At 39.3% G+C, this 16,039-nt stretch overlaps 1 protein-coding gene across 1 annotated transcript; it reads right to left on the minus strand.

Moving 5' to 3' along the window:
- Positions 1–1,337: 1,337 nt before the first annotated feature.
- Positions 1,338–6,835, minus strand: minpp1a (multiple inositol-polyphosphate phosphatase 1a; the record flags this gene model as incomplete). Its single annotated transcript, XM_083897458.1, has 5 exons — positions 1,338–1,759; positions 2,595–2,725; positions 3,957–4,054; positions 4,304–4,498; positions 6,265–6,835. The coding sequence occupies 5 exons, from the start codon at positions 6,833–6,835 to the stop codon at positions 1,375–1,377; spliced, it is 1,380 nt and encodes a 459-aa protein (XP_083753584.1). The 3' UTR covers positions 1,338–1,374.
- Positions 6,836–16,039: the final 9,204 nt, after the last annotated feature.

The raw sequence follows: 16,039 nt of genomic DNA on the forward strand, positions 1-16,039 counted from the left end.
ACATAATGCACCTTTAATTAATTAATTACAGGTTTCAGGCTGCAAAACAAGAACAAAAAAAGAAATATTTCCATGTGCCTATCTTATATCTAGGAGATTGGCATTTATATGCATCCTTTTTTTTAAAAACTTGGTAATAAAAGTCATTTATGAATTGCTTTATCTTTCGCTGACCTTTCCATTCTGCGTGTTACACTCCTACACCGTTTGTCACGGATACGACTGCTCTGCCCTCGACAAACTTGTTTGTGTTGCTGCTCCGTCTGTCACGTGTTATGACAGGCGCCCTCTAATATTACAAAATGTGTGTGTTCATGTGGAAATTGGTGAGCCAACCGCAATCATGCGAGGACGTCGATCACGACTTGATAACAGAGTGTTCCATTCATATCATGTATTAAAAAAAGGAAGAACGACGTCATTCAAATTAGCGCCTCGTTAGAAGTGTTGTTTCAGTTGTTTTCCAGGTAAACATAGTTGTTGACTCTGAGCGCTCTGTTTGACTTAATCTTCGTGTGAGTAAGAGAGTACATAGTGTAGTGTAGTGTATAATAGAAGGATCAAAAGTAAATCTAAATGTAAATATTAAAAAAAGTAAATGGTGGGGTGTGGTTAAATAAAGTCAGCACAAAGCAGGACCTATATATATACGTGTGTATATAATATACGTATATATATATATATTGTAGGGGGAAAAATTGATTCACATAGGAATTGCGATTCTAATCATCCACGATTCTGAATCGATTCATAAACTTCAAAAATCGATTTTTAAACAAAACACCAGTTTGTGTTATTTGTGTACAGTTTATTTTTGTAACTTCTGGGAGAATAGGGCAGCTTGCCTAAGCTTTTATATATTTTAAGTTAATTTAAGTTATTTTTTTTGTACAGTAAGTAAGTTTTTATTTGTTTTGAATGAATAAGTTTGCCTTTGTGTGATCACATTGTCTTATACAAACTGTATTGTTTTGATGCCATAATTTGCCTTAACACACTATGCATTGTATCAATTTTTGAATCGAGAATCGTTTGAATCGAATCGAATCGTGAGCCACCCAAAGATTCACATCCCTAATATAGTGCATATTATATCCAGAAGAATTTAATTTCAATTTCACACCAACCTGAGATACTCACCCTCACCGACCCAAAATAAAATACATTGCAGATTAAGTCTACAATACCTTCATGGGTGCATTTGCTGATTTAAAAACCATGCACCATTTATTCCTGGAAGTCAAAACTACCTTTTCTTTGGTATTCGGCAAAACGGTGCTGGCAAATTTGATTAATTGGGTAAAAAAAACTTAAAACTTAAACTCAATAAAGCCATTATGATCTTTCATCTTTCCCACAATCCACAATTCCTGGCTAACCGTGAGCAGGACGATCGGCCAGCTTGCACTCCGTCTCAGAGTCGCAGCCGTTGAGCAGTGCTCTGTAGTGATTTCTAACGTCCGCGTAGAGCGGGATCGAGGCCTTCTGGTCGCTTAACCCGGGGAAAGTCACAGCCTGCTCGTTGAGCAGCGGCTGCAGTCGCAGGTCGCCTCGGCCGCAGTCGTACAACACCAGGAGCAGGTTGGCGGCGTAGGGCAACATGAGACTGGTGCGGAAGGATCGTCCTGACTGAGTGGCGAAGTTGGTCGACGTCAGGGCTTCGCTGTCCTTGAAGAAGCCCAGCAGGGTGAGCAGCGGCAGGAGGGTCTCGGCGTGTCCGATCTGGACGGTCACAGGTTCAGTCACCTGCTGGCCAGACCTGACACATACAACACACTGGTTTCAGCTTTAACTTGGACTGAGGTCTGGTACCTACCAGAACAGGGGCGTCCAAGACTATCTTCAAGACATCTAAGACTATCTTCAAGATACCTAAGACTATCTTCAAGATACCTAAGACTATCTTCAAGATACCTAAGACTATCTTCAAGATACCTAAGACTATCTTCAAGATACCTAAGACTATCTTCAAGATATTTAAGACTATCTTCAAGCTACCTAAGACTATCATCAAGATATCTAAGACTATCTTCAAGATACCTAAGACTATCTTCAAGATATTTAAGACTATCTTCAAGATACCTAAGACTATCTTCAAGAGACCTAAGACTATCTTCAAGATATCTAAGACTATCTTCAAGATACCTAAGACTATCGTCAAGATATTTAAGAATATCTTCAAGATATCTAAGACTATCTTCAAGATATTTGTTCCTATCTAGTGGAGTTCTATCCAAGACTACTTTGATGTAGCCTCTTCCTGTTTTGTAAGTCGCTTTGGATAAAAGTGTCTGCTAAATACAAATGTTTTAGAAAACAGTGTTCTAGTAAATAATCCAGTGGGTTGTTAAGTTTGAAGAACATCTACGCAAGAGTGAGAGGGCAATCGATTCATCGATAATCCCAAGTCAACAATAAACGTAGTAATCGTCTACTGCTGCCTTGTCTGAAATCACGTAATAACAAGTTTGAGCTCACTGATGGAGGACGCAGTGGATCAACAACTGGTGTAAAGTTTTCTATATGGACAAAAAAAATCCCAACCACATTTCACAAAACCAGTATTTTCCCCTAAGGGTTTTTTTTATACTCACTTGTTCTCATTGACTGCTTTTTCCAGCCGGCTGAACATATCGTGAAAGAGAATGCAGCTCGACTTGCTGTTGATATCGTGACCGTAGCCTCTTTTCCAGAACTGCTTCAGGTCGTTTGCATATTCCATAACCTGTTGAAACAGATAAGATGCACATTGTTGCTGTTGTGGGTGTGGAGTGGGTAAAAAGTGCAGGGCGTATCTGAAGGGTCTTTTCGCGACACCTGAGTCGAGGGAAGTCACAAAAAAACACAAAAGACCCTTTGTGACATGGAAGATACCAAAGCCTTTTTCTACTACCTATGTCTAACAACAGTTAGTAATGTCTTTCTCTAACTTTATAATGCTATTGTTTACATCTAACCAACATGTTCATGATCGATTATTGTTGCTGATTATTTTCTTAATTGGTTGTTTGGTGTCAGAAAAGGGTGAAAAATGTACTTTTAGATAAGACAAGATCGTCCTTTATTGGTCGGCGACGGCGTTTTTGGGGCTTAAATACGCAAAAAAAATTAGCCCGCCCTCTAGAGTGGAAATCTTAAAAACGCTCCACCGTCACGTTCCCGTCTGAAGGGTTGAAAAACGCAAAAGTGCGCTCTGAGCTGCTCACGCTGGCTATCCTCCCGTACGCGTTGACGTCAGATCCATGTGCAGTACAGCCGAACAACAACAAACATGTCGGATTATATCCATCAGTCGGACCGATACCTATCCGGGAGTCATTTCAGCAATTAAAGGTGCATTATGTAATAAAGCAACTGGCCATAAAATCCTCCTAATATGTCACAGAGACTCAGGAATAATGTTCATAAAACAAACTGAACTCACCAACAACAACAGTACAGACAAAATATTCGCATTTAAAAAAATATTTTGCAGACTGCAAATCATGTTTTTTTGCATGTGGCGCCACCTACCGCCGTCTACCAATCATTGCAGTCAGTAGAGTCTCAGCTGCCGAGCAATCACGGGTTGCCAGTTACGTCAGAAAATGAAACCTAAAAGACCTCGGTATTTTGAATTTGAATGTAGTAACCGTTTTTGGCCACATTCTTACATATCATGGCACCTTTAAGCCGAGTTAATGTTTTGGTTTTTCGACTGTGGGCTACTTTCAAGGCATGCGCGCGCTCCTGGTGTTGTTGTATGGCAGTGCTTCACAGTGCCACCTAGCCGCCTGGCATGCATACTACATCAAATTTCACCGCGTGCAATGCAGATTTCCCCCCAAAGACGCTCGTCTAAACGCGAAATAAAAAGTGGGAACGCAACGCCACTTTTGCGGTTTGTGTTCACATCGTTGTCGTGTAAAGCTAGCCCAAATCGATTCCTCGGCCAGTTGTTTCGGTAAGTGTCGTACCTGTGCATCGACCTCGTCGAAGAGCCGACACCACGGGGAGTTCACAGTCTTGATGGCGAACTCGTAAGCGCACAAGTAGAAGGCAGCCTCGGCCATATCTGTGGGAGACAACGACATATTAAAATGTTAATATGTTGTGAAATCAAACAATTTCAGGGGTTTCAAAGTGGCCTAATAACCCATGATTGTCACAAAATAGTAGAAAAATAGTAACTAAACCACTTTTTCCCAGGTGTAAACCAGTGTATATGTGTGTCTAGTATGATGTTATTTGCTGATCCAGGCTCAACTCTTCACACTTTGATCTAAAAATGATCTGGATCCTCCGTCCTCCCCCCACCACTGACCATCTGTGATGTTCTCATATGGGACCCTGAGGCGGTCTGCGATCTTCTCCATGACCCTCCTCATCTCTGGTCCCTGTTTGAACTGGTCCATCTCTGTCAGAGCTGAGGGGTTTTTATCGACCTCCTCCACGAACCGGGCGCAACTGTCGAAGAACCTCATCAGAGCGTCGTTCACCGTGTGATCAAACTCCATGTCTGTGGAGACACAAACAGAGAGAGAGAGAGCTGTTGCATCAGGGAAAACAAAGCAGACATTTGTCCGGGGCCCCTGGGCTGAAATAGGGTCCACTGAGAGGATCTGATTACTTTAAACCACAGAAAAAACAGTTTTGTGGGAACTTCCTTAAAAGATAACGTTCTTCTTCACCTTCAAAAAGCTAAACGCTAATCGCTTTATTGATACTTGTTAACAGCGTTATGTCATTGCCTAATAATAAAACCACACTTTAAGGGACACTGTGTAGTATTTATGGGTTTATATTACCCATAATCCACTTTTGTATACATATTATGTGCTCCTGCATTAATAAAAACACCTTTTCCCTCAGCCTGACGGGACCTGCATGGGAGCTACTGTTAGCAAAACCAGCTAACAATAACAACGTTCCACATAGTATTTTGCAGATTCAAATGAGTGAATTAACTCAGCTGGCTGGTCTTAGTTAATTCACATAATACTATGCAGAACATTATAATTGTTAGCTGCTATTGCTAACAATAGCTAGTCTCAAATAGAATCACTTCCACTTCCCCACCAGGGCCCCCCCAGGTCCCTTCAGCCTGAGGGCCCTCACAGTGCCTTGAACCACCACTGTTAATGAAGTTAAATTCACATGAACTAATTTTAATCTGCAAAATACTGTGTAGACTGTTGTTATTGTTAGCTGGTTTCGCTAACAATAGCTATCCTCAAATGGAACCACTTCCACTTCCCCACCAGGGCCCCCCCCCGACAGCCCTCAAAGTGCCTTGAACCACCACTGTTCATGTAGTTAAATTCACAGGAACTCATTTGAATCTGCAAAATACTGTGTAGAACGTTGTTATTGTTAACCGGTTGTGCTAACAATAGCTAGCCTCAAATGGCATCACTTCCACTTTCCCCACCAGGGCCCCCTCGAGGGCCCTCAAAGTGCCTTGAACCACCACTGTTCATGAAGTGAATGCACATTAACTCATTTGAATCTGCAAAATACTGTGTAGAACATTGTTATTGTTAGCTGGGTTTGCTAACAATAGCTATCCTCAAATGGAACCACTTCCTTTTCCCCATCAGGGCCCCCCGAGGGCCCTCAAAGTGCCTTGAACCACCACTGTTCATGAAGTTAATTCACATTAACTCATTTGAATCTGCAAAATACTGTGTAGAACGTTGTTATTGTTAGCTGGTTTTGCTAACAATAGCTAGCCTCAAACAGAATCACTTCTACTTCCCCACCAGGGCCCTCACAGTGCCTTGAACCACCACTGTTCATGAAGTGAATTCACATTAACTCATTTGAATCTGCAAAATACTGTGTAGAACGTTGTTATTGTTAGCTGCTAATGCTAACAATAACTAGCCTCAAATGGAACCCCCCCCCCCAGGTCCCTTCAGCCCGAGGGCCCTGAAAATGCCTTGAACCACCATTGTTCATGAAGTGAATTCACATTAACTCATTTGAATCTGCAAAAAACTGTGTAGAACATTGTTATTGTTAGCTGGTTTTGCTAACAATAGCTAGCCTCAAACGGAACCACTTTCACTTCCCCACCAGGGTCCCCCCCAGGCCCCTTCAGCCCGAGGGCCCTCAAAGTGCCTTGAACCACCACTGTTATTGTGGGAGAGAGCTCCCCCTCAGCTCTCTCCATGAATTCACATTAACTCATTTGAATCTGCAAAAACTGTACCCCACCAGGGTCCCCCCCCAGGTCCCTTCAGCCCTCAAAGCCCCTTGAAGCACCCCTGTTCGTGGTCGTACCTTTGATGGCCCACAGCTCGGTCAGTCCTGCCTTGAAGGACACGGTGCTGTTGACACACCTGTGTTTGGAGCTGGTGATGAACTTGACGAGTCCTCCTCGCAGCTTCTCCTCGGTCAACAGCGACGGGAAGAGCTTGGCGAGCCTCACCGCCAGGTTCTTGTGGTCGCTCACCCCTTTCTGCACGAGTCTGCCGTCCATGTCCTCCGTGTACCACATGGTCCACTCGTCCCGGAGCTCACGCAGCCAGCTCTCTCCGCCCGAGGCGCCGCTCTTGACGACGCCGTAGAGCGCCTGCATCTTCTTGACGTTCTTGGAGGTCGGGTACCGGGTGCCGTGGCGCACGATGGCGGTCACGTGGATCTCCCGGCATCGCGGGAACGGAGGCCGCAGCGCGGACCTGTTGACCGCGAGTATGTCCTCGATGAGGTGCGGGTTGACTTCCTCGTATCTGCCCTTCGTGGTGAAGTACTTGGCGATGGCCGGGATGTCGCGGCTGCTCGGGACGCAGCAGGACGGGCCGACGACGGCGGAGAGCTGGAGAAGAGCGAGCGTCCACAGTGTGGAGGACATGATGCAGCTGGACAAACAGCTCAGTGTCCGCGAATGGTAAACAAGAGAGAGGGAAACGTCACAGGGAGAGTGGACCACAGGACCGTTAGAGATAAAAAAAATAAGAGATAACATTTAACAGATAATGTTTGAGCGTCTGGAATTAACTTTTTTTTTTTTAGATGTCTTCAACATAATTTTGACTCATTTTAATTCATCTAGTGGCCATGGTTCTCAAACTGTGGTACATGTACAACCCAGTGGCACCAGTGGCCATACTTGTTGTGTTCCCTTGCAGTACTTTTGGCCTTCCTTTGAAGTATTTTGCCTTCCCTTGAAGTATTTTGTGTTCCCTTGCAATACTTTTGGCCTTCCTTTGCAATATTTTGAGTTCCCTTGAAGTATTTTGTCTTCCCTTGCAATATTTTGCCTTCCCTTGAAGTATTTTGTGTTCCCTCCCTTGCAATACATTTTGTGTTTTTGCGTTCCCCTGCAATACTTTTGCGTTCCCTAGCTACTTTTTGCATTCCCCAGCAATACTTTTTGTGTTTTTGCATTCCCTTGCAATACTTTTTGTGTTTTTGCGTTCCCCTGCAATACTTTTGCGTTCCCTAGCAATACTTTTTACTTTCCCTCGCAATACTTTTGCGTTCCCTAGCAATACTTTCTCCGTTCCCTCGCAATACTTTCTGCAATACTTTATGCGTTCCCTCCCAATATTTTTTGCGTTCACTCGCAATATTCTCGCAATACTTTTGCACTCCCTAGCAATACTTTCTGCGTTCCCTAGCAATACTTTCTGCTACACTTTTTGCGTACCCTTGCAATACTTATAGGGTTTTAGCGTTCCCTCGCAATACTTTTCCATTCCCTAACAATACCTTTTGAATTCCCTTGCAATATTCTCGCAATACTTTCTACGTTCCCTAACGATAATTTTTGCGTTCACTCGCAATATTCTCGCAATACTTTTGCTTACCCTTTGAATACTTTTGGCGTTCCCTCGCAGTACTTTTGACGTTCCCTTGAAATACTTTTGGCGTTCCCTCGCAATACTTTAAGCGTTCCCTCGCAGTACTTTTGGCGTTCCCTCGCAATACTTTTGGCGTTCCCTCTCAATACTTTTGGCGTTCCCTTGAAATGCTTTTGGCGTTCTCTTGCAATAACATTTCCAAGAATTATTTAAACTTCCAACAGCACAGAGTCTTGTTTTATTTGCTGTTCTGATGGAATCAGCGATTTCTTCTCTGTGAACTTTGGTCTGGGAGTGGACGAGTACATTCTAAGAATATTGTTGACATACTTGATGCCCAGCCAGGTTTTTTAATTGTAATAAAATTCATTTATTTAAACGGGTCAATGGGACATTAATCAACATTTCAATTTAAACGAGTTAGCTGTAGCACTTTGATAAGACACAATACAGGCTTTGCGATACAGAGAATAATAAAACGTCCGACTGACTTTAATGATTAATTTAACTGGCGATGAAAGATCAAATCGGAGGCTGCAGCCAAATAAAAAGTGCACACACTGGAGTGACACGGCAACTTCAGTGGACTCTGAACATGGACTAAGGTTTGGGTTATCACAGGTGCTCAGAGAGGGTTTACTCCAGGTCAACACCGTGTCACATGACCGTGGTCTTTAAAACAGGAAGCAGATAAACTCTCTGTAGATTAAAGGCCATATGTAAACAAACACCATGTTTACACTTATTATACACTCTGGGAGCTTGTATTTAATCATTTTATTGTTGTACGTTTTAATTTAATTTTACTTTTTTTTACTTTTTAGTGTTTTAAAGGGTTTTTCAATTTTTTTTCTCAAAATTTCAAAATAAAAGTGTATGTTTTGATATGGACTTTTCGTATTTATGATAACAAAATGAATATTTGTCATAGTTATTGTCGGCTGATTCATAGAAGTTGACCTACTCCGCCTATTCAATTACAATTTATAATATTTCAGCAGCGTGAGCTATAATCTGTCAAATATAATCCAACATAACAACTTTTCGCTTGCACGACAGGTGCCGTATTCACAATTTTGGCAAGTGAAAGGCAGCGTTTTATGAGTCGCACTGGACCTTTAAAGGTTCTTCGACGACTATAAAGAACTATTATAATCTGTCAAATATAAACCTTGAGAGTGAATTACACTCAACAGTCATTCACTCACACGACAGGCGCTGCCGTCATTGGATTTTTATTGCCTCTATTGTTCTTTTTACTCGTATATATGCAAAGTTACAGTCTGGGCCATGAGTGGTTAAAAAGCAAAGAAAAAGCAGAGTCATTGTGGTGAATGATAACAGTGTTTGTGACCGCAGCCTCAGGGCGTGAGTAAAGCTGCTTATGGCGTCACGTATGCGTTGTGTTATATAATATAATTAGTGCTGGGCGCTAGGTTAACGTATGACGCATGTTCCCATGACGACTGACAGGAAAAAGACGCGCCACCAGTTAGCTCCTTTAGCGCCGTTAGCGCGCCTACAGTAAGAACTGGAGCGGTCTGTTTATTAAACGAAAAGAGCAGCGCTAACAAATAACTAGCGTACCACTGTACTGCGTATGTGTGCCTCTGTTTTTTTAAAGTTTAGCGTTACTTTAGAGACTCATTTAAACAATCGGGAGTCACGTAAACATGACGTCGCGCGCATCTTTTTCCGGTCAGTCGTCACGGAAACGCTGCGTGCGTTAACGCGCCCAGCACTAAATATAATATAATTTAGTACATAATCAGTAGTATAATGCATAATAATATAATGTATAATCACTTGTATAATAATATATATAATCAGTAGTATAATGTATAATAATATATAATCAGTAGTATAATGCATAATAATAATTTGGTATATAATCAGTAGTATAATGCAAAATAATATAACGTATAATCACTTGTATAATAATATATATAATCAGTAGTATAATGTTTAATAATATATAATCAGTAGTATAATAATAATATATATAATCAGTAGTATAATGTTTAATAATATATAATCAGTAGTATAATAATAATGTATATAATCAGTAGTATAATAATAATAATAATAATAATGTATATAATCAGTATTCTAATAATAATAATATAACCAGTAGTTGACTCCTCAAACTTAAGTACATTTTATGCGTTAAAATTACTTTTGATACTTTAAGACTTTTACCTAAGTAAAATTATATAAACAAAAGTGACTTCAACTTCTACCAAAGTCATTTTCTTGTAACATAAAGTAATTCTACTTTTACTCAAGTACACAAGTTATCCGTACTTCATACAACACTGACAGCATGTGTGTGTAAATGACTAAATGCACTGAGTTGCTGCCACGTGATTGGCTGATTAGATATTTGCATTCAGTCAAAAAAGAGAACGAACAGGTGTGCCTAATAAAGTGGCTGTCACTTACTCTATGATGAGCCACGTCAGCTCATCGTGGAGGAGGGAGGAGAGAATGTAGCTTGACCTGCTGTTAATATAATAACCAGTGCCTGTGGTCATTTGCATACACACCATTTTCCTTTATTTTTGACTGTGTACATTCAGGTCGTTTAAAGGTGTGAAAGAGGATAATATTTCAGGGTCAGTGAGTAACACGAGACACAAACACTCGTCCATGATGTGAATAATCTCCTGCGATATGAACTGAAGAGCCTGAGCCTCCATATTTTATCTAGAGTCACTTTGCTGTGACCTGATGTGAAAGGAGTTGGAACAGAATTATAATCCCTGTGTGGAGGTGCTGCTTCTTTAAAGTCAGATTATGTTTTTAATTTGTATTTATATCGTCTCTAATGTAAGAAATGGCATTTGTTTTCCGACCAATTCTAACCTTATGAAACATTACGAAAGTCATAATTCAAGATTAAAGATTAAAGTCAGAAAGTCGGGAATTCTGAGATTAAAGTCAGAAAGTCGGGAATTCTGAGATTAAAGTCAGAAAGTCGGGAATTCTGAGATTAAAGTCAGAAAGTCGGGAATTCTGAGATTAAAGTCAGAAAGTCTGAATTTTGAGATTTAAATGAAAATTCTGAGATTTAGAAGTCTGAGACTAAACTCAGACTTCTGAGATTAAAGTCAGGAAATTGGAGTTCTGAGATTACTGTAGTCATAAAATCGGAATTATGAGATTGAAGTCAGAAGGTTGGATTATTGAGGTTTGAGATTAAAGTCAGGAAATTGGAGTTCTGAGATTGAAGTCAGAAGATCGGATTATTGATGTTTGAGATTAAAGTTAGACTACTGAGATTAAAGTCAGAAAGTTTGAATTCTGAGATTAAAGTCAGAAAGTCGGAATTTTGAGATTAAAATCCAAATTCTGAGGTTTCGAAGTCTGAGGCTAAACTCAGACTTCTGAGATTAAAGTCAGAAAGTTGGAATTCTGAGAAACAATTCCGATTTAGAAGTTTTTTTCTCATAACTCTGATTTTCTGACTTTAATCTCAGAATTCAAGAGTTTGCACTCTTCTGATTCACCGTGATTTTTGAATGTTTGTTGGGCGTGATGTTGCTAAAGTGTTTGTTCATATCACGACAGGTTACTGTGACTAACCCTTTGCATAAATATGCATTTCTGAACGGCGGGGTGAATAACTTCTAACTTCCTAATTTCTTAAAACACTCCAATGAGATCCTTTAGTTTCAGAAAATAATGTTAACGTTGATTTCTGTCTATTTTCTATATATTTTTAATAATTGTAAAAATGTCTGCTCTTTTTTTCCCAGGGGAATTTACAAGAAAAAAGAAAAAAAAGCCTCTTAAAGTAACTCAAATTGCGTTGTTCACAATTTAACTAAACCAATAAATAAATATAATGAACCAGGTGTCATTTAAAACATTTACATTTGTGTTAAATCATCCTTTCTCAAAATCCTGCTGAGTTTTTTTTATGGTAGAAATCATGACTGTGGTTGGAAAATGAAATGAAGGCGCGCCCTCATGTGGTTGAAAAGTGTACTGCACATATATACTGCATATCACCTGTAACTACTTCTCAATACACAAGTATGCAAGTATGTACTATGCATATTAGAATTTACATTACCATGTAGAAAAATAGATATAAATGTATATATAAATATATATCAAATATGTAACTGTTTTTCATCTAGAACGTATCGTTATAAATACTATTTTGGTGAATATAATAATCATACAATATTAACCTGCAGACTTTTTGGAACATAAACCATAACAAGGTATTAAAAGTACTTTTATAAGAGTTTTACAAAGTCTCATCTTCTCAATGATTCGTAAATGCATCGATAATAAGTTTTAAATTAAATAATTAAAACCTGCTTTGTCATATTATTTTATTAAAAATGTAAACGACAAACCCCAAATTTATCTTCATTTATTCACATTTCTCATAAAGTACTGTTCACTGACAGCAGCGCCGCTCCCGAGACGCCACATGAGCGCGCTTTGCTGTGCTCGTACACAGCTGTGACGTCACTCTGGGAAATAAGATTTATCTGGGCTTTTTATGGCCTTTAGGAATGTTTTTATCAAGTATAAAACTCCATGAATTAAAAATATAGAATACAAAGACGTATAAAAGCCCTTGTCCGTGTCTCGAGGTGTCCTGTGGACACTTTTACAGGCGTTTATTTTTACTATTGTGCTCAATGGGAAAATTACTTTTTGGGCCCAGTGAGTATTTTTTGTTGCAGTACCCAAAGTGGCCACCGTGCAGAGGGGGCAGTGCTCTATCCAGTTCTTATTACCAGTGCATGGATGTATTATAAAATCTGGAAAACCCCAGTATAGTAAAATAAGCAGTGCTTGGATTATTAGAATATTGTTAATCTTAATCACACAAACGTAATCTGATATTTTAGTTCCCTTAACTGTATAGTTGTGGCGTCTGTTTAATAATAATTTATTCAATTACAAACATCTCACCGTTTCCATTATGTGAAAACAGCACCACCCAGTGTCCAAAGTCAGTACTGCACACCACCAATCAACACAGACGATGAATCCATCCCATCAGCCCTGGTCAGAGGCGATTCTAGAGTCTGTAGGGGCCCTAAGCAAAAATTCCCAGGGGGCCCTTCTTTCCAACCAGTGTTCATCACCATTATGCTACAAATAATCTGACACCAGCGAAAAATGAATGAGTTCAAAATGTATTTATTTTTTCGAAATGAATGAAATAACATGGAAAAACCAAGTATGTGAAAATATAAATGTAAAGATCAATAAAATACTGTAAATAGCTTTTAAAAAACTATATAAACTAAGTAAAAAAAATACATTATACTGTAAAGAACCCACATTATAAAACAATATAAATATATAGAACAATAAAATACTGTAAATAACTGAAAAAAAAAAATATACAAACTGAGTAAAAAAAGATATGCAAAAAAAGATAAATAATCCTCTTCATTTTCCAACTTGCAGAACGATAACTTCACACAGGTTAAAGTGAGGTGGGGCCCCTTTAGGGAGGGGCCCCAAGCAGTTGCCTGCCTTGCCTGTTCAAAAACTGCGCCTCTGGCCCTGGTTTCATTTTGAATTGTTGTTAAATTGGTCAATTATTGATTGGTAAATTAATTCAAGCGTCATTATATTCATAAATAATCCCTGGGATGGATTATGAGCCCCCAGCGTTGGCGCGGAAGTGTGCACTCACTCAACGAGCTAATCTTAAAAAATGCTAAATAAGAACCAAATAATCTAGAGTTTTAGAAAGTTTTCAGAGAGCAGTGAAAATGTAGTTTTTTTCCCCACCTTTACTCTGTTGATTTTTGTCCAAAAAAAAGTCTATCACCACACAATATAAGTGACAATAAGAACATAGCGTGAGGAATTTTAATATTTAACCACATAAAACCACGACAGCTGTTCAACTTTGCCCTCGCGAGGTTAATGATTCTGTTTTTCGCACGGTTTTATACGACTGTTCGGGACGTGATTTCTTTTAAAACGCTCCATCGCAAACTTGTGGTTGGACAACATTATTGTAGACGACGATAAGCAACATGTACAGTTTCACTTTGAGGTCACGTTACCTTAAACTAGGGTAAAGTTCACATTCACCCACAAAAGGTACAATAAAATAGATTGTCTAAATTAAAGTTAAAGGTGCAATATGTAATAAATCTAAAGCAACTGGCCATAAAATCCTCCTAATATGTCACAGAGACTCAGGAATAATGTTCATATAACAAACTGAACTCACCAACAACAACAGTACAGACAAAATATTTGCGTTAAAAAAAACATTTTGCAGACTGCAAATCATGTTTATGTTTTGAAATCAAGTTTTTCTTTGCATGTGGCGCCACCTACCGCCGTCTACCAGTCATTGCAGTCAGTAGAGTCTCAGCTGCTTTTAACCTATTGTATTATGTAAGTCATAATTCAAGATTAAAGATTGAAGTCAAGAAAGTCTGAATTTTGAGATTTAAATCAGAATTCTGAGATTTAGAAGTCTGACGCTAAAGTCTGACTTCTGAGATTAAATTCAGAATTCTGAGATTACAGTCAGACCTGAGATTAAAGTCCGACTTCTGAGATTAAATTCAGAATTCTGAGATTATAGTCAGGTAATTGGAGTTCTGTGATTAGTCACAAAATCGGAAATCTGAGATTGAAGTCAGAAGGTCGGATTTCTGAGGTTTGAAGTCGGAATTCTGAGATTAAATTTAGACTACTGAGATTAAAGTCAGAAAGTTGGAATTTTGAGATAAAACTCAGAATTCTGAGAAACAATTCTGATTTAGATTTCCAAGTTTTTTTTTCATAACTTTTTTTTTCATAGAAAACGAAACCTAAAAGACCAGGGACTAAAACTAGGGACTAGGTCTAACTTTAACAACATGAAATCACATGCTGCATACCCACAGAAAGGTCAGAAACTCAGATAAAAGCTCATATAAACCATTCTTATGTTCACCAAACACAGTTAAAACACAGATGGATCAAACCCGCAGGAGGTGAAAAAAAACGCTACGGGAGCGTCGGCGTGATTATGTAAACAGCGGAGAATCCACAGATTCTAACGGTACCATTTTTTATCACTCTACGATCAAGATTCACGGATCCAGCCCCCAAAATAAGAGCAAAACAACAACCGACTTTCAAGAAATACAAGCGGAAATGTTGTCTTACCTTTGCTGTTTATTTCCACCGGAACAAATCACTCCTAATGAAGAACTACACTTCCCAGCATGCTTTGGAAACAAATCCCAGTCTGATTGATCATTTACTTTGTATTTTTCCACAGTATTGTTTTGTTACAGAAAAGAGAGAAATCTTTGGTTATTTATTTATTTATGTTCAAATCTGTTCACAGTGTTCCAACATATGTGTTATTAAATGTTACATTAAGTTGTTATACAAGTAAATGTTGTTTAAATAAAATGTTTTTTGCAATTTAAAAAAAATCGTGGAATGTATCGAACCGTGGGTCAAAAATCTGTATTTTGAATTTGAATGTAGTAACCGTTTTTGCCCCCATTCTTACATATGGCGCCTTTAACGTTTAGTGTCTACACTTCATATTGAAATCATAACACACTCTCACTTTAGAGTGGGAAAAAACACCATTTTAATCCTTAAATGTTACAGGGAGAATTATGAGTGCAGTTTTTTTTTTCTTTTTTAATCAAAACAAACAAACCAGGTCATGACTTTCTGCATCAAGGCCGACAAACAAAAAGCTAAAGAGATTAAATTCACTGTCCCTGAAGGAGTGAATTATCAGTGAAGGGCGGCACACACGGACTCAACAATGAATCCTCTGTCAGGACAAAACCCCAGAGAGAACGTTTACTCAGCGAGGAGACGAGCAAACGTCATTATCTCATCGTCAAAGAGCTGAGAGCTGATCAGCGGCAGCCGAGGGCAGAATGAATTAATGAAGCGCAAACACGCGTTTAAATGTCAATGGCAGTTTGGCGTGTAGTAACGTTCGAAAAGGTCGCACTGAATGAAGAGACTTTGCATTTTCTGCGTTCCATTTGTAGCCGGAATTTGGGAATTCCAAAGTCATTCCTGACGCAGGGACGCCGCCCCTGAACATGGATTTCCAACCTGAGGCGTAGGTTGCTCCATAGGCCGGTCTCAAATCTCCGGTTCCTCGACCAAAACAAACACCCACGTCGCTGAATTGTGGCTGTTGAGTGACCACATCGTTAGTTAAAGTGCATATATACATATACAGTTTCACAGTTCAACAGTCAAATGACCCCCTGGGGGCCACTAAG

Source organism: Microchirus variegatus, assembly GCF_963457635.1.
Source record: "Microchirus variegatus genome assembly, chromosome: 11".
Classification (NCBI taxonomy): Eukaryota; Metazoa; Chordata; class Actinopteri; order Pleuronectiformes; family Soleidae; genus Microchirus; species Microchirus variegatus.